Below are 22687 nucleotides of genomic sequence, written 5' to 3' on the forward strand. Positions count from 1 at the left end.
GTGTAGTTCCATCTGTGTGGGCATCATTATTATTGTCTGTTGATTTTGTTACCTCTCTGATTAGGTTTCCCCTGCTCTCTGCAAGTTTCTTCTTCTGCACTGCAAGTTGGTTAACTTTACCCTCGATCATTTGATCTGGTTATTCAACCTGTCAGGACAATCTGTTGATAATGATGATAGCTGACATCAGCCTGTTGATAATTGTATCGCATTGTTGCGGCTGAGTTACTTTGTGACAGACAGAGGAGCTTATATAAAAGCATGAATCACAAAAAAAGCTACCAGACAACTTTAAATCATCTGTCCCCGACGACACTGCAAAGTGAACTGAGATGACGTGCAACTCAGGAAAATGCCAAGAATCTGTCCTCTAAATAATTGCGTTCACTTTTCTGTCCTTTCTCTTCTTTTGTCTTTTTTACATTAAACCAACATTTTTGAAAAACGTGCATCTGTGCTGCTGCCAGCATTTCCAGTTCACATCGTACACTCGTGCATAGACTGTGCTGGTAAGGGTACGCTGTTAAATTCTGGCTGGCATTTGTGGCTGGCATCATCATTCTGGTGGTGCAGCAACCTGGAGCCACACGGCAGTGGAACACAATGTGAGGCAGCATAATGGAGCCGGGAAGGACACGATGTTTCCCCTCCTCCTCACGGAGTCGAAGCAATTAATATGACAACTCAGACAGATGGTTGTGTCAGAGCGAGTGATTGACTAAACCAGGTTAGCCATCCTGTCCCTTGGGTGGTGTTAAGACATGGACAGACAATAAATGGAGTACCTGATCTGGAAGCGAGACTGCCAATCACTGTAAGGTGGCAAACTTACGTGCTCTGAATCCAATCAAAATGCAGCAGATGATGCCGCTTATCCAATATGTCCATACACAACTCATCCTTAAATCTTTAAACGTTACCATGATGGGTGGAGTGCTGTTGTCTTTCCCCACCTGTTCACTCACCTGTTAAAGTCCCACGTGCACCCAGCGTATCTCACTGGCATCTGGCACCTTGCACACACATTCACACACACTGACTGGACGAGGCGTCCTAGTCCCTTTTTATCCTCTAAACGCAGGCATAAATCCACAGGTTGGGACACACCGGTGTTACATTGGAGGCCAGCGCAGGCCTTGTTGTCAGCAGGGTCTCTGGGTATTAGCCTGTTAATCCTTCACAGAGAAGCAGCTGATAAATTCATGCCAGGGACTGGTTCAGACCGAAAATGCAACTTAGAACTGCTCGTCCAGTACTGTTACCTGACACTGGCTGATATCCATCCATCCAGTAACTGCTTAGCCAGTTCAAGCTGGAAAAATATGAATTTTCATTTGCTTTTTCCCAAATATGAGTCACTTTTGGCTGAGTCTGTGTTGCTTTATGCAGTCCTTTCTTTCAAATTCAGCTGGTGCCAGTTAACTGTTTCATCCAGCTTTTTCTTTCATGGATTATTTGCTTTGATCAGCTCATGTTTTTGCTTTTTCTTAACAGATATGAACTGAATTTTGTGTGATATGTTTTTATTTGAAATCTAATCTAAGCGTGTGGCACAGCAGTGATCAGCTGGCCTGTTAGAGGTGTGTTTAGGATACATTACGTCATTTTCCCAAATCATCCCTGTGGCACCGAAGTTCAGGGCTCCGGATCTCTTTTTGAGGGGTGGGGTGTATTTAAAGACTTTAAGGGGGGGGGGTTCCTAAATATTGGTGACACCTGTTGTGTGTTGTAACCGTTAGCCTCCTCCACTTCGGTCCTGTCACTTTATCGACTCTTAAAACCTCTGTGGAGGAACTCGGTGCAGTTGTTGTTTACTAGAGAGCTCTGATGTGAGGAAAGTGATGTCAGACAGGAAAAAATCCACACATAGCTGAAAATATAGTTCCTTATTGTAAAGCTCTAGTTTCACCATTAAGAGGCTGAAAGGAAAAGATGTTTCTAATTCTCTCCATTAGGTGTAGCTGACAGCTGAACACCTTTTTATTAGTGTGGATTTGAGTTTGCCTCTCTCTCACACACAACGTCGTAGTTTCAGAAGTGCTGTGATTTTCTTCTTTATTGTTTGAGATGACAAGCCTTGATGGGAGTGTTGTTTGTCCACTCAGAGCTCATATGGCTCAACCGCGGCTGTTCCAGTCTGTCAGAAGTGTCGTGATTGAGGACTTACATAAGCGCCCTCAGTGTTTTCATGTGCAAATCCTGGAAATGTCATCATGTCAGCAGCTCTCCAAAGTATTTTACAAATGTGAACAGTGGCGTCGATGCAAGAGGTTTATTTATTTGGGTTTTTTCTTTTTTGGTAGATGAGTTTGATGCGTTTGAGTTTATACGGCTGTGAGGAGGCTGAGAGGAGAGCTCAGCAGTGCTCACAGAGAGCAGGCTGTGCACTTTGGCCATACAGTGACACAGAAACACCGCCTGTGACATTTCCTGCTCTCTCTGTCAGTGTAGTTAAATCACAGCAGCTTGTGTCAACAGGAAGCAAACCTCACAGAATATTTTACTGAGTTATTGAAGCATTATATGTAAATGAAACCAAAAACTTAGACCAATCCGGTGGTCTGATGATGAGACGGATTGTTATAGCTTAAAAACGCAGTGAATGAAATGAGCAGGAGCAGTTCAGGGGCCTGTGTCTCTGTGTGTGTTTTTAATAAGTACTGACCTGTGGTTTGTTGACACTGGAAGCTGTGGCTTTTGATTGCAGAGGGGGAAAGGGTGCATCTGCTGTTCTCTGTGCAAACAGTCATTGCTGCCCGACAGGTGGACTGACGTGCTCGCGGTTCAAAATCGACATGGCTATAAATAGATTTATGGCTTTTGGTAGTTTTTCAGAGCGAAAATTCCATTTTCAGTGCTCACAGCAGTATATACATTATTTTTGTTGTCTTCCTCTGAATATGTATTCAGTATGGATTTAATCTTAGCCCTACATCACAAGCATAAATACCTCGTAAATAAAAGAGCGCAGTGTTTTCATGCATGTGAGTGTGAGTGAGCTGTCACCGGTTTGTATGTGAGTGCTGAACAGTGTGACCAAAGGTAGCTGTAGTGGACAGGTGTGAATGGGGTCCCAAATGTCAACCCTGCAGGCTATTTTTAAAGTGGCACAGACATAAATACGTGGGTTAAACTAAGGCTGGGCACATGCAGGTGTACTGTGGGAAGACTGGCTCTTTCCTTTCAAACCACATGAACAGATTTTTATATAAAACATACTGACACAACATCATGTCAACACTTTCCTTATATGTTTCTGACTCGGTGACTCATTTTGGATCATTTAATAAAGTCTGCTTTGTAAACGCTGGTCGAACTATCATCAAAATGAAAGATTAGCTGCAGTATGAAACTGCACTCTCATTGGATAATAAACAACCACAAGTATTAGCCAATAAGCATGGGGTTTCACAGTCATACCCGCCCCTTGTCATCACATGGGGGGGGGGGTTGCAAGCAGAAATGCTCAGAAACTGAGTGATGTCACAGTAGCTACGCTGGACTAGGCCCATCTAAAGAAGACGGCCACTCAGTATCTTACCTCACATGGACCATTCACCTGATCTGGGTGGGAAAGACCTGTGATTGGCTCCACTCATAAGCCTACATCCTAAAATCCAGCGCAGAGGCTCCACTTCAGTCACAACATGCTGACAGGTTATAGATTTTCAACAAACCCTTTGCTGTCTGTTCTATGGAGAACTCTGACTTCATAGAGTTGGGCTCAAAACACTTTAGTTACAAACCACAGGACAAATGCCAGAGAATGAAAAAGAATACTTTTCTGTGCATCCTCACTATTATTCTTTATTTAAACTAACGAAAGTTGAAAGAATGAGGTTAGGGGCTTAGAGTGGAGCGCAGCAGTGAAAGCGTCCTGTCTTACTCCATCACGGCCTCGCTAAGTGATGCTCTAAAACGCAGCACTTACCAACAATAACAGAGACTTCCGAAAAATGGTTTAGAATCGATTTAACAGCTTTTCTACCACAAAGTGCTGCCAATTTGTTTTTCTAAAGCTCTGCTTGTTGTTTTTAATTCTGCTCCGCATCACAGACCTCATAATTTCCCTCCACAATCAGCAGATTAAAACGCACCAAATCTTGAGACTGGCACATAAAGCCATGCAGAGATGATCTGTGCTGGCAGTGTTCCCTGTAAGCCACATCACTGTGCACATTTTTATTCCAGACAAACATATTTCTGTAATTAGATCAGCCTCGTGTGATCGAAGGGACTAATTATTGAAATCAGCTACTGTAGACTTTTGTAATTAAATCTAAACACTCTTTGGGGGGGGGGAAAAAAAACAAAGGCCTGCAGCCAGCGACACAGTGGTGCAAAGAGGTGAGGTGTAAGCTGAGCTTGTCCTGAAGGTTTATGTAATTATGCATCTTATTAGAAGTGATTTTTATTTATTTATTTATTTATTTATCTATTATATACTTATTTAGATTTCCTTAGGAGAGGCTGAGGCAGAGAAATGGAGCTATGAGAGTGCAAAGACAGGCTTGATATATGTGGAGCAGCACTCAGTCTGGGCTAATCACCAAGTCAACTACAGCTGACTGTGTGTGGGTGGGTGTGGGGGGGGTCAGCTGTGGAAGGCCATTTTGTGCACACAGGGCGCTGAGATTTATGCGGGAGGTAAACTCAATATAATCCCACTTTACGGCCGCCGTGTCATGCGGCACTCACTTTATGATGGAAGGCTTTTCTTAAATGTAACCTCATTAAAAGAAGCATTACTAAAAGCATCTCGTAACATTTGAGATATCGACATTCAAATAATCCTTCATTTTAAATATGAGTTTTATAATCGTTAGCCGACATTTTTCATAATTGCAAAAAGGGTTCGCAGCTGGAAGATGATGTTTAAGGTGGCGGCAACATCTAGTGTCTGGGGGAAAAAAGAGGATATTTTTGAGCTTCGGCACTTATTCTTCAAATTATAATCAATCAGTCGACTTGTTAACATTTTTAAATTCATGCCTTTTTTAATGAAACGTGACCATCGTTGGCGTGAGTTCCTACCCCCACCTATGGCCAAGATCACGAGGGTTAATATGTGAAAGAATGATGCAGAAATGAGCTTCATATAAAGAGTAGCAGCCAGGGCTCAGAGGGAAGCCGCTACTCCTCTAACTTGGAAGGAGCCAGCTGAGGTGGTTCGTGTGTCTGATAATGATGAAGCTTCCTCCAAAGTGAGGTGTTCATCCATGTCCTACTGGAAGGAGACCAGGACACTCTGGAGAGAGTACATCTTCGAGGAGGTGTCTGTGGAGCAGGAGGTCTGGGCATCTCTGGTTAGCGGTCGTGCTGTCATCTGCTAGAGCTAGAGCTCCAGCTAGTGGCAGCTAGCTCCTAACATCTTAGCAGCTGACGGGCATTGTGTAGTCAGAAAGTATGAATATTTACTCCAATCAGAGGTTATTCTGCCGCTTGCTGATGAGCCTTTAATCGTCTAGTCAACATTAGTCGTGCTTATCCCTCCAACAAAGTAATTCATCTGCATCTTCTGCTAGCATGTGCGTTCTTTTCAGGAGCCTTAAAGAGCTTGCGGTTGCGTCAGCTCTGTGACGAACAGCCTGGGAAGCTGACATTATCAGGAGCCCGTTCAGATGGAGGAAGAATGTGTGGGAACGTGTGTGTGTGTGTCAGATGTATTTGGAAGGTGGGGGTTCTGCGGCCCTGTGTCTCCTGGGGGGACGTAGTTATGACGGGCATTCAGCTGGGCTACACTGTGACCTCATTTTACAAGGACCTGTAAAAAGGTCCCAGCTGAGCTGAGCCAGGACGGACCAACAGGTGCAGACAGACAGAAGAAAGAGGAGAGGAGGCAGCAGAGGGGAGGGGGGAGGGGGGAGGATGCTGGGATGGAGGGTGACTTCATGCCGGCGGACTTTGACGACCACCGCAGGCGTTACAGCAGAGTGAGGAGGGGCCGGCTGGCGGGTGGGGTGAAATAATGAAGCGGTACAGACGAAGAAAAGTATCAGCTGTAGTTTCACGTGTCACAGTTAATTGTTTTTTTTTATCCGAGGCTCATGCAGCGTTTTGGATTTAATGAATCTGTGATTGTGTTTGTGTCTCCAGGTTAAGTGAATCCTTAATTTCACTTAGCGCCACTTCAGCTTCTAACAGCTCTCCCTCTGATGTAGACGCAGCATCACCCCTCTCATCTTTCCTACACTTTCTCAAGTTATTATTTTATATCTCGTCATTTTCTTAAATCCATCCCCTCCTCGTCCTCGTCCTCCTCCTCCTCCTCCTCCTCTCTGTCTTGGACTCTTACAGTTCACCTCAGGAATCCTGCCTTCTCAGCTGTCCACTGGTGTCCCATGGCAATCCGATTTAGCCGCCACCTCCCCTTACTCCCTGCCCCTCCCCTCCCCTTCACAGCTCTTTCTCCTCCTTTTCCACCTATTTTAGCCCCCACACCTAACGCCCACCTCCCTGCCTCCACCTCCTCCGTTCTCCTTCACACACCTCCTTGTCCCCTCTCCAGTTTGGCCTGGTGGTCTGTGCGTGCTGGATTGGGAGTCTGTCTAAATTTGGTCATGCATGGCAAAGGAGATGAGCACCTGCTGGTTGGACAGGCGGCCTCTTCTCCCCTCCAGACCCTTACATCAAATTACAGCAGGGCTTGGGCATTCCTGTCACTCCTCTCCGCTCCTCCGCTTTGCTGCTTCTTTGTCTACGAGTCTCCTTTTCTTTGACCTTCAATCTCAAATTCAGATTGAATCCACTTTTGATTTCCAGGTGTGAAAAATTTAGTTTCCAAATGGCCAAATCTGGCAAAAGACTGCGATTCTAATAGTAAAACTACTTGTACTAGAGTATAAAAATACTTAGTCAAAAGTACAAGTCTTCTTCTGTGGGATTACAAAACACTAAATACAAACAGCTGGTCAATAAAACCCAAAACACTGTAATGGGAAACATTTAAAGTAGCTTAAAATGGAAATGTTATGCAAAGAAACTAAGTCTCTAATTTGCATTTAAATAAGGTACTTCCCCTGATGACCGCTGATCCTAAGATCACATAATCAAAAGTTCTTTTATAAAAACTTTTTTGAAGACTATGAAAAAGTCAAACGTGCATGTGAACCCAATTTTTGGCTTTTTTTAATGAATACATGACCCATGAATCACCTAAGCCTAAAAAAGGCTTCTAGTGGTGAACCAGTGTTGTGAATACACATAACAGACAACTTAGCAAAGAACTGATTTTAAATTATATCTTTGGGAAATTTGTTATTAGCAGCTTCTCGTAAAAACACAACTTGTTCCCATTTCTTTAGCTGAATTTATGCAAAATAGCAAAGATTCCCAAAGAGCTGTTAGCAGAAACCTTGGCATGGTGTGCAGTCGCTCCTTAAAAAATGGGAAACTGGACAAGTGGAGGACAAAAGAAGGCGTCTCAGGCCTAAGATGCTCTCTGCAGCAGATGGACAGCATTTGAAAGTCATATTCTTAATAAACATCTGATACAGGACCTCGGAGATCCATTTGGCTCTTCAGGTAATCCATGTAGTGTCTCAGTGGGAGGGTGGCTGTCAAGAAGCCATTCTTAAGAAACATGATGACTGAGGTACGCCAAATTACACAAGAACTGGACTGAAAATCGAGCATCTGCAGTCACCTGTAAAACACGGTGGAGGCTCTGTCATGGTTTGGGCTGTATTGCAGCCACTGATGTTGGAGATTTTGCCAAAATTGAGGAATCATGAGCACAGAAAGTACAACCAGTTTTTGAGCCACCATGTAATATCATCTGGAAACAGTTCATTTTTCAACAAACAGACTGCCATTGCATTAAAAGCATACCTGGATGGAAAAACAATGTGAGTTGTGGAGTGGCCTCAGAGCCCTGACTTCAGTAATATACAGTGTGGGATCATTTTCCCATCATCAGAACTATTCCTGAAGACTACTTAAAGAAATGTGAAGACTGACTAAGAGAGTTCAGACTGTGTTGAAGAATAAAGGCGGTCAAACTGAAAGTATATTATAAATCGTCACATGCTTACATTACATCGGTTTAATTATAATAATAAAGTTTCAGCCCATCACCAGTCTCCTCCAGGAAGGAGAGGAAATCAGAGTGAAGCAGAAACAGCCCTGAAAACTCTTTATGTAACGGTTTATCTATAAAATGTCAAAAAATGATGAATATATTCAGTTTGCATTTACATAACGGGGGGCAGAAAATCATTAGAGCTGTGAAACAGGAACAAGGAAATGTGCAGCATCTTTGCTTGAAAAATTGCTTCAATTAGTCATCAGGTTAATTCATTTTTCACTCCATCAACTAATTAGATAATCATTTCAGCTCTAGAGCACATGCAGAGATGAGCAGTGTCTACTCTCCCCCACATGCTGTACTTTCCCTTCACTCTGATTTGCTACTTTTTCTCCTCTTCCACTCAGACATTGGCGTGCTTTCTCTCTGTCTTATCTGTGTCTCTGCTACTTTCCCTCTTTGCTTTTCTGTCCACACAGGCAGATGCAGGAGCGAGGCCCGGAAGCTCGTATAGGCATAAACACACACCTACTTACTTTAAAGGGCACATGCATTTTGATTCCTGGGTTATTTAATGTGCTCTGCTGTGTTGGGAAATTTATGCTCTTACCTACTGAGCACAAACCCTGTTTCGTTGCTAATTTATACATCTCTCTCTGTCTCTCCTCACTCCACCCACACGATCATCTGTAGTTAGTTATTCAGCTCATGTACTTATTCTGCTTCGACGCCCCCGCATCCTCCAAACCCTGGCAAAGTTTTGGCTCTACAGCAGAAGCCCTAACGCACACTCACACCCCTGAGTTTGAACACAAGCGCGCACACACACACGTTTTTTTCAGATTTAAGCTAAACAGCATGGAAAGCCTCTCAGAAATACCTTTCAGCGGCTGATTGATTGATTGAATGGCGCACTGAATTGTCCCCCGCACGTACGCCTGACGCCATTAGGCAGTTTTCCAGACAGCCCGAAGGCAAGCACTCAGCGCTTAAGAGCCATTTCTGTCTATTATACACGCCACCATCACTCAGTGAGCAGCTTGGTTTCCAAAACGGGTGATTTGTAGCTGCTGAAAGACGTAGCGCCCGAGTAAAATGTGATTCTTTTTTTATTTTATTTTTTTTTATAACAGGTACCTTCCTGAGGACCTGCAGACTTCACTTTACTGCACTTGAATGTCCAGCTGCTTAAGAAATATGTGGTGTTGATGCTGAGGAGTCTTTTGCATGTGTAACAAATGACCGCTGAGCAGCAAGGCTTCGATCAGAAACAGGATTCAGTACAGCACAAGTTTTGTTTTATTTATCAAGGCTTCCCTTCACCAGCTTAACATGGCAGCCTCTACCAGCAGCAAACATAGACCTCCTAATTGACAACTGGCAGCCCACTGGCAACTCCCCCCAACTTCCACCATGGTCTCTCCCAGAATCTTAAAATAGTCCTCAGACCCCTGGGATACATGCTAATCAGCAACATTTGTGGCTAGTGTTATCTCTTTATCCGACATCATGTGTCTGGAAGACAGAATCATTACAAATCATTAAAATGTTCAATAAATAATCAATAAATATTTAAGAGTTCTCATGTGTAAGTATGTTTCTTGGTGTGCACATGTTTTCCTAAAGTGCAGAGTCCTAATTAAAATGCAAAAGTGTCCAGAAATGCATCCATTATTAGTTAAACCAAGCTCAACACCTCTTGGTAATTATCACCTGTTAGTCCTGCAGATTACACCTGTTTATTACAGTGAGTGTCGTTCATCCTCTTATGAATTCATCTGGGAAGTTCCACAGCCTCAAAAGCATGCATCAAAATGATCTGAGCCCAAAGTCAGATTGAACTAAGATCAAGCAGCCGTCAAACTGACACAAGTGTCAGTGTGTGACTCTGTCAGCAGCCGCAGTCACAGCAAGGTCACAGATTAAAGAGGACAGCTCGGGCCTCGCTCAGCATTTTGTGACCCCGGTTTCAAAGGGGAAGCATCACTGTGTGTGTGTGTGTGTGTGTGTGTGTGTGTGTGTGTGTGTGTGTGTGTGTGTGTGTGTGTGTGTGTGTGTGTGTGTGTGTGTGTGTGTGTGTGTGTGTGTGTGTGTGTGTGTGTGTGTGTGTGTGTGTGTGTGTGTGTGTGTGTGTGTGTGTGTGTGTGTGTGTGTGTGTGTGTGTGTGTGTGTGTGTGTGCGCGCGCGGCAGGTCAAGTCTGTGAATGCAAATGTGTAATATGTGGTACATGTGACCTGTGAGCCTCCGTCTCTTCTCTCCTTTAGACCTTCACAGCTTGGTGTAACTCCCACTTGAGGAAGGCCGGGACACAGATTGAGAACATTGAAGAGGATTTCAGAAATGGCCTCAAACTCATGCTGCTGCTGGAGGTCATATCAGGTGGATGTCATTAAGAGCGCACACCCATGCATGTATACACATTTAAAAACTCAATAATACCAGATGACATACTTGGATTTGGCACGTCCTTGTGGTAAGAAAGAGCAGGTCTTTTGCTATTTTGATGACACTTCTTCTTTTTTCTTTTTTTTTGATGTTGATTACTCCTAAACATTGTTTCTCCCACCCTGTACCTTCTTCCATCTATAAAATCCAGCAGTCATTATCACTTTATATATAATTTTCTATAATCCCTGTCAGTCTATAGTGATGTTTTACTCATTTGCATAATGACAGAGATTGGGTGAAACAGCAAAAAAATCAGTTTTAAAACAGTTAGTTGGAGACTTTTAAAAAATAAATAAAGTACTTGCATTCTCTCTTGTGGCCACCAGGGGGGGACTGAACAAAGTCTGACTGTAAAGAAATCTAAGAGGAACATTAAACTATCGCTCACGTGATTTTATGACCTCAATGAAAACTTTCAATGTTAGTTTATATTTCAAGTTTTAAGTCATGTTTTTTTAATTTCTGACTGCTGCATCAGAAAGAATCATCTGATTTCAAAAGGCTATATTTTTAAAAGTAACGAACATAGAAACTTGTGGTAAATTTTAAAATGTACGGCCGAATAAAACTCATCGTACTTTTGTCGCTACCTACCAGAAACCACAAGAAACTCACGAACCCGTGCTTTCTAACTATGTGTTTCAAACATTAACAGTGAACAGCTGCAGGATTACAGCATTTTGGAATCGGATGATTCTTTTTAATAAACTCTGTATATGATAAAGTAGGCCGTTCTACTTTGTGATTGACTAGTTCGCAGCATTTCCCTGCCAGGTCTACTTGTCTTTTGTGAGGTCTGGTTTAAAAACAAGCAAACCAAAGAAAACAAGATGGTGAAGATCAAAATGCTGAGCTAGAATATTAAAAACTGTAGACTACAAACTAACAGGTGGTGTCACATTGGCTCCGTCTCTGCAGGTTTTATGACTGTAATTACTCTTATGATTCATAATTGTGTTCTTTGGTAAATAAAATAACACAAACAAGTCAAAGTGTCCAGGAGTCTTCAGATCTTTGTACAGCGGGAGATCAAATGTTCTTGGAGTCGGTGTAAACAATAACTACTGATCAGCTTGATGGATGAGCTAATAAATCTTTTTCTCGTCTTTCTCAGGTGAGAGGCTGCCCAAACCCGACAAAGGCAAGATGCGTTTCCACAAGATCGCCAACGTTAACAAAGCTTTGGACTTCATCTGCAGCAAGGGGGTCAAGCTGGTGTCTATTGGTGCTGAGGGTGAGACAAGACCTTTAAAAGAGTTTTATCTGATTCATCTGGATCTACTAAGACTAGTAACACGCGTCCGTGTGTTTGGTTCGGTTTGTAGAAATCGTCGACGGTAACGTGAAGATGACTCTTGGTATGATCTGGACCATCATCCTGCGTTTCGCCATCCAGGACATCTCTGTGGAAGGTGTGTTTCCATAAAGCAACACTGAATTTTTGAAGCTTGAATTAACTTTTTTTTTTTTTTTTATGTTAAAGCTGTAAAATAGTGAAATACAGAGTCTGGGAGATAATGCATGAGTTATGAGTTTGCAATTAGTCTTTGTAAGAGTTTGCAGAAACAGCTGGAGCAGTCACCATGCCTGAGCACAACAGACAGAGACAGTTGTCTGTGTCTCAAACACAGTCACGTGAACGCAAAGTTACACACATCCTACTAGAATACACAAAATCTCTGTGTGTTTATTTGTTTTTTTGGCTGCCAACTCCTCCCACACAATCAGGAGTTGAGCAACCAAACCTGGCACACAGGTACACCTCAGGCCCCTGAAGCACCTGTTTCAGCTTTATAACACTTTATAAAAGCATCATATCATTTTTATTTCACAATAATAACATTTAGTTTATGAACAAATTAAGGGTTGAAGATATAATGTTTTATGATGCCAAAATGTTGCCTGGCAACCAACTGGCAATGAGCTAAAATGACCTGTGTTTTTGCCTTTATGCACTTTATGAAAGCAAACCAACAGCACGAGCACTGCAGCTTGGATATGTACTAGTCAGTCAAATGTGTGAAGGGCATTCTGAGTCATCTTCTTAGAAAATGAGATAAACAACACTCTCTCACACACACACACACACACACACACACACACACACACACACACACACACACACACACACACACACACACACACACACACACGAGTATATATACTGTTAAAACTGTAGCTGTAGCCAATCAAAGAGGAAGAGGAGATAAAATTTCGAGTTTCTGACAGAGAATGAACCAAGGCCCAGTTTTAGCTAAATAAAGCTTATTTCAAACTGTATGGTCATGCAAAGCTATCTTAAGTGATATAATAATATCTTAAATTGCGTCCACACTGGAAATGATTTGCAGCACCATAGCAACCAATGACCACAGAAAGTGAATGGCATGCAGCCGAGCTACAGGTACCACTGTGGACAGGAAGTGGGCACGATCAGAAGTAAACTTCCAGCCAAGCAACTGAAACGACTACCAATGAAAGTTAAGAACGCCGATGATTGGCACATGACCTGGTAGTAAATATATTAGAGGGTCACCTAGGCAACGACAGCCTGGAATATCCTAAGCGACCAGCCGCTGGCTTCAAAGCGATGCACAGAGAGTGAAGCGCTTCCAGTGTGGATGCAGTTTTAGAATAAAATGATGAAGCTGGAAATGAGTGTGGTAGATTTAATGCCTTTAAGTGCTGTGTGTGTGTGTGTGTGTGTGATTTGTTGCTTCCTTGTTTGGTAATCCCACCCCTGAGCTGCATTTGCACCTCATGCCATTTTATTTTAACCTTAACGCTGTCAGCAGGTCAACCCACAATAAATTCTTGTTTACAAAGACTCCGACCTTGTTCACTCTGTCCTTCCACACTCCGCCCCCACGCCCACACACCCCCACTTACCTTCAAGTCATCTCCTTTAGCTTAGCTTTTATTGCTTCCGCTCTTCAATCTTCTTCTGCTGTCATACAGCTTGACTTTCTTCGCAGTCGACCTCGCTCTAACCTCTCATAACTCCTCTTCCCTCCACTAGTGCAGGAAATTATCTTTAAGCCACCCGTCAGACGAGCTTGAGAAATATATTGACTGCTGCTAAAATCATACACCTTTTTTTTTCTTCTTTTTTTTTTAATGGCAGATCTTGATCCTAAACATCTTTGTGCAGTATTTAAACCTTTGACAGCTGCCCCCCATCACTCTCTCTCATCCTGCTCCTCTTCCTGACCGTTATTCCTCTTCTCTTAATGTTCGAAATAACACAAACCCTCATCTAAAATCATCTCCTCTTCTCAACTTTTTCAGAGACCTCTGCTAAGGAGGGTCTGCTGCTGTGGTGCCAGAGGAAGACTGCCCCCTACAGGAACGTCAATGTACAGAACTTCCACATTAGGTGGGTGAGCGATGCCGACCTGTGGCATCAGCAGGGAACTGCAATCATTCAGCTTATACTTCTGTCTGATGCTGATTTCTTTTCCTGTTTGTTTTCCTCCCTCCATGTCACCCACTGATCATCTACTCCTTCTTTTCTCCTCGCGCCTCTTTGCCTGCCGCTGTTTCCTCACTCATGCCCCCCTCCTTCCTCTTCCTCTTCTTACGGCTCAGTTGGAAGGATGGCCTGGCCCTGTGTGCCCTCATCCACAGACACAGACCCGACCTCATTGACTACTCCAAACTGAGAAAGGTGGCCTGTCCTTCCCTACTTTCCCCTCTATTTTCAACCTTTATACTGAACCATGATTAATGCAGTCTTTTTATGTCTTTTCACTTTCATCATTGGAGCTCTGTTGGAAATATTTTTTCCTGTGAACTGAATTTCAGCTCATTAGAAAGAACCCAAAAAGACAGCCCACCAAAATACTGCACTTGTAGATCACAAGACTGATTAAGAGTGTTAATAAGAATATTTGCCTTGTCCAAAATTGCATCCTTTAAAGTTGGATGTGATGGGACAGAATTGGAAACTGCGCGGCTGTTTGCTCGCCAAATCCTGCCAAAACTCTGAAACTGAAACATTTCTTAATGAGGTTTATTTCTCGCATTCTCGATCAAAACACTCATCAGAACTGTCATGGCTGGCGTGCTTCCCCATGTAGTCTTTTGGCGTGCACGTGTGTGACATTGATTGTGTGTTTCTTCAGGACGACCCCATCGGTAACCTGAACACCGCCTTCGAGGTGGCTGAGAAGTACCTGGACATCCCGAAGATGCTCGACGCTGAAGGTGAGGCCACGAGACGTCAAAGTGGCGGAGCAGTGCAGGAAGCGGGTTCTGTCTTGTTATGCTGGCACGCACGGTGATGACCTCAGCTGCAGCGAGATGCATGATGGCAGACTTGGTGGCTCTTGCTTGCTCGGAAAATTCAATCATCTTCATTGAAAAAATGAATGCGTTTTAAATCACTTTAAATGCATCTACTCAGGCACCGGCGGCTCTGACCTTGGAAATATGAGTACTTTGTAGGCAGATGTCCTAAAACGAGTGATTAATGCAAGAATAAATCATAATGCTCTTTATGCATGATGGTCACATTTTAATCAAGCATATTTAACTGAGGTGGGAGTCACCAGACGATTTTACGATATGCTGATTGTTGCAGTAACAGCTGCCCTCACAGTTCAACTTTGTCAGCATCTATTTTATTTAAATTTAAATTGCTATCAGCCTGCGATTGAATGGGATCAAGTTTGCAATTACACACAGTCTGTTTCTGACAATTAACTGCAATAAATAGTCAAAAATCACGTCTGTTGCTGTTTACAAAAGACAGGACTTCACATTTAACTATGACAGTTGAACTCAGTAAACCTCCTGGTCTACAGGAATATAACCAGAACACAAACAGCTGGCAGCCAGTCGAGTTGGGATCATTGACAAAGATCCATTCAGACTGATGGCAGCATGTTGGTAATCTCTCTGCATTTCTAAGCTATTTGCAAACCTTGATCAGTCTCTCTGAGAGTGACGGCAGTCAGTCCAGGCCAGACTGTGGCTGTCTGCAGAAAGGCTGCTCCTATCAGGCGAGATGAGTTCTAGTTCTTTCATAATATATTTGGTGTCCCTGCATCGATACAATATTGCCACACTAAGCTGTATCAATTTTTTAAATATTTAATAAAAATTTTATTTAAAAAATGCTTTTTGAATCTGACAAAGTGGCTTTTCAGAATAAAATGCGGTAAAAATAAATCAAAACTCTGCTCTGCTTTCCTCGCACTGCGGATCATTCTTTAAAACCTTTGCGAAGATGATTTTAAAATCACATAATAATAAAGCTCAACATTGTTTTCGTACCTTCAGATATTGTGAACACACCCAAACCTGACGAGAAGGCCATCATGACCTACGTGTCCTGCTTCTACCACGCCTTCGCCGGCGCAGAGCAGGTGAGCTGGTGTTTTTATGTTTGCGGTAGAGGACCTCACTTCTCCATGTTTCATGTTGTTATTTTTCTGTGGATCGAGGAGCTCAGCAGCACAAACCTAATGAGCAAGTGTTCCCTTTGTGATTGAATAAATCAGATGACACACGTGAAACGCGGTCGTCGTGACATAACAGCGCTGAGTAAACGTGCGAGCTGCGTGAATCTCTGTAAATCAGCTGTTGCTACTCTCCCTCTCAGGCCGAGACAGCTGCCAACCGTATCTGCAAGGTGCTGGCCGTCAACCAGGAGAACGAGAAACTGATGGAGGAGTACGAGAAGCTGGCCAGCGAGGTGAGAAACCGCTGCGACCGCATAACTCCCACTCTCAGTCTGTCCCGCACTTCCTCCTCTGCACCGATACTTCTCCTCACTCTTTCTGCTCCTTCACTGAAGTCGTTTTATGAAAATCGATATATTTTTTTTCTCAGTTATAGAAGCATAAAAGAGAAAGTTGACAACTAAGCACATTTATGGAGAAAGTGTGGTGGAATATGAGTAACTTTTTCCTATGTACAGAAATGAAGGGTGGCTCAAGATTTTTGCACAGCATTATATCTTTAAATAATCAGATGTGTGCAAGTTGCTGATATTTAAAGTTGATAAATAAAGACAGCTAGAACTGATGCACAAAAATGAACCTAAATAAAGACATTCTTTCACTAAAGACATACACAATACAGGTCATATGGTGTGTGTGTGCGCATATAAACTGCAGTAATCAGAGTACTCTGAGTAACCTTTGCATTTCTCTTCTGCAGCTTCTTGAGTGGATCCGTCGCACCATCCCCTGGTTGGAGAACCGCGTGGCGGAGCAGACCATGCGCGCCATGCAGCAGAAGCTGGAGGATTTCCGTGACTACCGTCGTGTCCACAAGCCGCCCCGCGTGCAGGAGAAATGCCAGCTGGAGATCAACTTCAACACCCTGCAGACCAAGCTGAGGCTCAGCAACAGGCCCGCCTTCATGCCCTCTGAGGGCAAGATGGTGTCGGTGAGCAAGGAGGACGATTTAATGCATCACTGAGGATTTTCAAGCTTGCATATTAGTTGAAAGATTAAATTCTTTGTGTGTTAGTTAGAAAAGGATTTTATGAGATGTAGAGTTTGAAAAAAGAGACCAAAACGACAAATTCACACTTCGATTAGTGGTTAGACTCGGGCACTTCTATTCGAGGCGCTCTCTGAAAAGGATTCACGAATGCCAAAGCACTCCCCTTTCAAAATAAAATCAAAATGCCTTTATTTTCATGGCAAGGTTATTTAATGACTGCAACACATTTCAGCACAGAGGCCGTCATCAGGGAATAAAACAGAGATAATACACACACTGAATCTTTTCTAGTAGTTTGTCAGCAACAGGGACTTCCACATATGGTGTCCCACCAGCAGGCAAGCTTCCACCTAAAGGTGAGTGGAGTACGATCCAGCGCAAACATTCACCCAGATTCAGTTCAAATTAGACAAGAAGAAGAAGCATAAAAGTATAAAAGAAAAAATTGTTTATTCATCATCAGTGAATTTCTTATCTTTGTTGCATAAAGCACAACTTCAAAAAGACTCTTTTCAGCTACCAGAAAAGAAAATATTCATACCTGCTTTCTGAGAAATTTACAGATATTAAAAAGCTCAAGGTCTACGATCTCAAGTCAATTCAGGTTCAGAGTACAGCGGGCCGCCACGAGCTCTTAATTCCCCTCGAATGGGTCGATAATACGGCTAACACTCCTCCGCTCCCTCTTCTTCAGGATATCGCAAATGCCTGGAAAGGTCTGGAGCAGGTGGAGAAGGGCTACGAGGAGTGGCTGCTGACAGAGATCCGCCGCCTGGAGAGACTCGACCACCTGGCCGAGAAGTTCAAGCAGAAGTGCGCCATGCACGAGGCCTGGACCGCAGGTAGGGGGCGGATAGATTTTGCGTTATTATTTATATTGTATTTAGCTTACGATATAAAGCACTTTTAGGTGAGTGCTGGCCCTGTATAAATAAACTGAATTAAAGGCAAAGATAGACCGCTGCTTGCTTCCTTAGTGACAAATGTGGATGTTTCTTAGTATAGTCATTTACACAGTGACTCAACAAGTGAAAGGTGGGTTTTTTTGTGTAAAAGAAACATTTATCAAATATTAAACATGCTCTTGTCCTCTCCTGGTTTTTTTTTTATATTTGATGTATCAAATGATACATTTTTTGTAACTTTTTTACCTCGGTTAATCGCGAGTCTGCCTTATTACACAGTGAAGTGTGAAAAGCACCAAAAGATAACCCTCAAAACCTCATCAAAGCACCATAAATGGCCCAATAAGATTATACAGAGTGATTAAAAAGGATCTAATGATTCATGAGGACACTGAAACGATCCAGCGAGTCAGAGAAAAGGGGAAGAGGAGATATAAAAATCTGAACAAGAGCTGTAAAACTTTAAAAGCTTGTAGGCCGGACTTTCTACTGTGAGGAGCCTCTTTAAAGTAACTCTGTGTGTGTTTCAGGTAAGGAGGATCTTCTGTCCCAGAAGGACTACGAGTCGGCCTCGCTGATGGAGATCAGAGCCCTGATGAGGAAGCACGAGGCCTTCGAGAGCGACCTCGCCGCTCACCAGGACAGGGTGGAGCAGATCGCCGCCATCGCCCAGGAGCTGAAGTGAGAGCGTGTGACGAGATGTGTCCTAATGCCCGACGTTAAGGTCATGGGGAGAAAGGGAGATGTTAAAAATCGTGATGGGCGGGGGCGGGGGTGGAGAAAGCATGATCACACAATTATTCTGCATAATGGGAAGAAGAGCTCGTTTAAAAGCCGCGGGAGGAAGAGCAGGGGAAGAAAGCGAGTAGCTGAAGTGACGGCAGGGATGTCGAGAGCAGACGAGAACGCAGCCAGGAACAAAAGATGCAACAGATGAGTGGAAAATATTAATGAGAGATAAGAAAGATGAAAGGGTGCTTCACGAGAGAGCGGAAACCTCTGATCTCGCCATTTCCTTATCCTCCGCAGCTCCTCGGGGCTTTTTTTTTCCGAGATAGCCTTGAGATGATTTCTTTGATGTTACAGTATATGAGCTGATCAGCACTGTAAAGCTGAAAATGTACAGTGTAATTTATCAGCGAGGACTTCAAAAGCACAAATCGTGACCTCGGTATCAAAAAAGAAAAGTTCTTAGATGACCGTCAACTCAAAGGAGGGTGAAATATCAATGCATCTAATAAAAGGGCATTAAATATTCTGGTTATTTGGAGAAATGAGATCACTTCACAGAAGAGTTTCTTCAACTTTACTACTTTAGATCAGGGGTGTCAAACATAAGGCCTGGGGGGCCAGAATCAGCCCAGTGAAGACCCTGATCCGGCCCATTGGACAGCTTTGGAAAATGTGAAAGAGGACATAAATTTTACACTTTGAACTGTTTTTTTTCACAGGTTTTACAGCGTTTCCCTCATGGTTATTCATACCACACCAAAGTCATTTAATTAGAGATTTCTCTAATTTTACACTTTACTTTTTAATATTTTACTCCGGAGATCTTGAACTTTATCATGTAGAATAACTGAGACACACCGTTTATATTCAGCTCGTTTTTCTTATATTAAGAAATCTCATTGATTAAACGTGCAGCTAAGTTTCTTTACACTGACTGAAAGGAGAGTTTCACTCATCTGACAAACTTGATTATTCTTAATGATGATTTATTAGTGAGCTTAGCTAAGTTTCAGCTAATATTGTTACCATTTTGTAATTATTTGTGTGATAACGGTCTCTGTACTCGTCTGTTTTGTTGTTTTTCTCTCTCCAGTGAGCTGGACTACCACGATGCTGCTACAGTCAACACCCGCTGTCAGGGTATCTGTGACCAGTGGGACAATCTGGGCACTCTCACCCAGAAGAGGAGGGATTCACTGGAGGTAAAACTAAATAGCAATCAGCTGCTTATGTAAACAACTCAGTGAACACATGTTACAGTTTTTAGTCTGGAAAGACAGCTGGGATCGTCTCCAGCCTTCCTGAGACCCTGAGCTGGATGAGTGGAAATGAGTGCATGACTGATGAGGGAGGCGATGGGGAGGATGCGGGATGCACAACAGGTGGTGCAAAACTGCTGATTGCAGTTACTGTACACAGCAGGGGCTAGCAGCTGATTGGCTGGGAGGGTGCGGTCAGGCTTAGATGATTGCATAATAGGAGTGACACTAAAAAAAATTTACATAAATGATTTTGAGTGTGGGATACTAAAGATAAAATAACATGTTTCACACAGAGATAAAATTGTGATTATTGTAATATGAATTTGAGTTTTGGTGATTAGAGGCCAACACTAGGAGCAGGCGGCAGTGGAGGAAAGTCATTTCAGCTTCAGTTGTAGTGCACAGGTCCAGAGATCTGAGTACACTTTTATATGGTTCGAATATTATAAATAGAAACTCAACAATACGGTCCAAGCAAGCAAGAAAACACCTCCAGCTGAACGAGTTTCTGGGGTGGCCGTCTGCCTCAGAGAGAGCAGGGGGTCAGGAGGAAAGTGCAGGGACAAAAAGGAGAGAGTTGAGAAACAGCAGGCAAACCGTGGGCTGCTCTCTGAGATCAGAAAGCAGCGGAAACATGGAGGAAAAGCGGACAAAAGAGAGTTTGCATGTGAACAGACTGAAAAGCAGAATTCCAGTGATTACAGGAAGTGAGAGAGTTACAGGAAGTAGGTAGAAAGATCTGGAAATTGTGTAGTTGTGCGGTTTTATAAGCACAAGACACCAGACAAATATGGCTAATGTGATTCAAGACGCCTTGATTTTGATCTGCAAATTCAACTTAATGTTTTCACAATGCTGAGTGAGGAGTGACAAAAACAACACAGAGAGTGCAAATGGCCTTGTTTGCATGCACACGTCTGCTTCAGCATCACAAGTGTGTTTCTCCCTGTGACGGCAGCGTGTGGAGAAGCTGTGGGAGACCATTGACCAGCTGTACCTGGAGTTCGCCAAGAGGGCGGCACCCTTCAACAACTGGATGGACGGAGCCATGGAGGACCTGCAGGACATGTTCATTGTCCACAGCATTGAAGAGATCCAGGTAACCATCTGATTCAGTTTTATTTATATAGCACCAAATCACAACAACTGTCCCCTCAAGCTGTTTTATATTGTAAGATAGAAACCCCAGAATAATACAGAGAAACCCCCAAGAATAGAACGACTCCCTATGAGCAAGCACTTGGCAACAGTGGGAACGAAAAACTCCCTTTTAGCAGGAAAAGCTCCAGCAGGACCAGGCTCACTGAGGGGCAGCATCTGGTGTTTGCTTTGAAGCTAACACAAATCTTTTGAATGATAATAAGAGGAAACACTCACTGACTGATGAGCAGCTTTGATGTTTGAGTGCCGTCTGTCGTTTAAGACAACTGTTCTTTTTTCTCAGACATTTAAATGTACCAAAGGAAGATGTTGTACAAAAAACACACTTTCTTTTTTTCTAATACGCCTCCTTATATTTGTTCTTCTCCCACACAGAGTCTGATCACAGCTCACGACCAGTTCAAGGCCACTCTGCCCGAGGCCGACAAGGAGCGCATGGCCACTCTGGGCATCCACAACGAGATCCTGAAGATCGCCCAGACCTACGGCATCAAGCTGTCCGGAATCAACCCGTACACCAACCTCTCCCTGCAGGACATCAGCACTAAGTGGGACACTGTGAGTCAAGTCAAACAGACACCGCGAACACAGCGTTTGTGGAAGGAGCAAATTATTCATTATATCACAGACACAATGAGGAGCGTGGCTGCTCTTTAAATCTGCCTTCAGAAAGTTAGCATTATGTAAGCAGCAAATGTCAACCTGGCTCTCTCTCTCTCTCTCTCCGTGTACACTCCATTTGGTCATCCAGCTAATATTAGCACAGCGCAAACATAGCGACAGGTCAGGAATAGTACAGTACATGTGGGTTAGAGTGACACTCAACACTGCTGGCTGCGAGGCTCTCAGGGGAAATCAAAATAACTCCACAGGACAGCCTGTCAGTGCAGTCGTAGTGCGACACACATCAGACCATCTGTGCTCAAGAAACAGATCTGGTTTTTTTTTCTTTCCCTCTGGGCAATCATGAAGTAACAATCTGGAGTGAAAAACTATGTTTATAGACTTGGATAAAGTGACAGCAACATTCAGTTAATTTAAAGATGCAGTCATGCAAGTGTAGAAATGGTAGAGGTGACAACATCTTTAAGTAAACTGTAGTAATATAAGTTACACATAGTCAGCGGATATAAACTGTGTGTGCAGGTGAAGCACTTCGTGCCCCTCAGAGACCAAATGCTCCAGGAGGAGGTGGCCAGGCAGCAGGCCAATGAGAGACTGAGGCGCCAGTTCGCCGCTCAGGCCAACATCATCGGACCCTGGATTCAAACCAAGATGGAGGTACGAGACTGAGGACTGTGCTGTGTGTAAATCTGCACAGTCGGATCAACGTGATCTGTGGGAACAGTAACGCTCAGCTGTTGCTACAAAGTAATGCAGTGAATATGTAAAAGTATGCTGAATTCCCTTGAAAATATTCCATCCTCTCGTCTTATGGCACTGAAAATACACCATGCTGGAATGGTGAGTGCTGCGTTTCCTCATCGATTCCTGTCTCTGCAGGAGATCAGCCACGTGTCTGTGGACATCGCCGGCTCCCTGGAGGAACAGATGAACAGCCTGAAGCAGTACGAGCAGAACATCATCAACTACAAATCCAACATCGACAAACTGGAGGGAGACCACCAGCTCATCCAGGAGTCCCTCATCTTCGACAACAAGCACACCAACTACACCATGGAGGTGTGCATGCAGA

The 22687-nt window shown here is 43.4% G+C and overlaps 1 protein-coding gene across 2 annotated transcripts in view; it reads left to right on the forward strand.

Moving 5' to 3' along the window:
- The window catches only part of actn3b (actinin alpha 3b), a 39117-nt gene that overhangs the window by 12214 nt on the left and 4216 nt on the right, over positions 1 to 22687 (forward strand). Inside the window, exons 2-17 of one of the 2 annotated variants that reach the window (XM_031732320.2) lie at positions 10292 to 10406; positions 11590 to 11709; positions 11801 to 11887; positions 13764 to 13851; positions 14064 to 14142; positions 14600 to 14681; positions 15759 to 15844; positions 16081 to 16173; positions 16641 to 16871; positions 17626 to 17773; positions 18367 to 18517; positions 19662 to 19770; positions 20789 to 20929; positions 21367 to 21549; positions 22138 to 22272; positions 22495 to 22674. In XM_031732320.2, coding sequence (XP_031588180.1) covers positions 10292 to 10406; positions 11590 to 11709; positions 11801 to 11887; positions 13764 to 13851; positions 14064 to 14142; positions 14600 to 14681; positions 15759 to 15844; positions 16081 to 16173; positions 16641 to 16871; positions 17626 to 17773; positions 18367 to 18517; positions 19662 to 19770; positions 20789 to 20929; positions 21367 to 21549; positions 22138 to 22272; positions 22495 to 22674 — 2028 coding nt within the window. Of the gene's footprint in view, positions 1 to 10291; positions 10407 to 11589; positions 11710 to 11800; positions 11888 to 13763; positions 13852 to 14063; positions 14143 to 14599; positions 14682 to 15758; positions 15845 to 16080; positions 16174 to 16640; positions 16872 to 17625; positions 17774 to 18366; positions 18518 to 19661; positions 19771 to 20788; positions 20930 to 21366; positions 21550 to 22137; positions 22273 to 22494; positions 22675 to 22687 lie in introns of those variants that run through there. The other variant, XM_039609835.1, reaches the window with a different exon arrangement.

The sequence above is a fragment of the Oreochromis aureus genome, linkage group 3 (genome assembly GCF_013358895.1).
Source record: "Oreochromis aureus strain Israel breed Guangdong linkage group 3, ZZ_aureus, whole genome shotgun sequence".
NCBI lineage: Eukaryota > Metazoa > Chordata > Actinopteri > Cichliformes > Cichlidae > Oreochromis > Oreochromis aureus.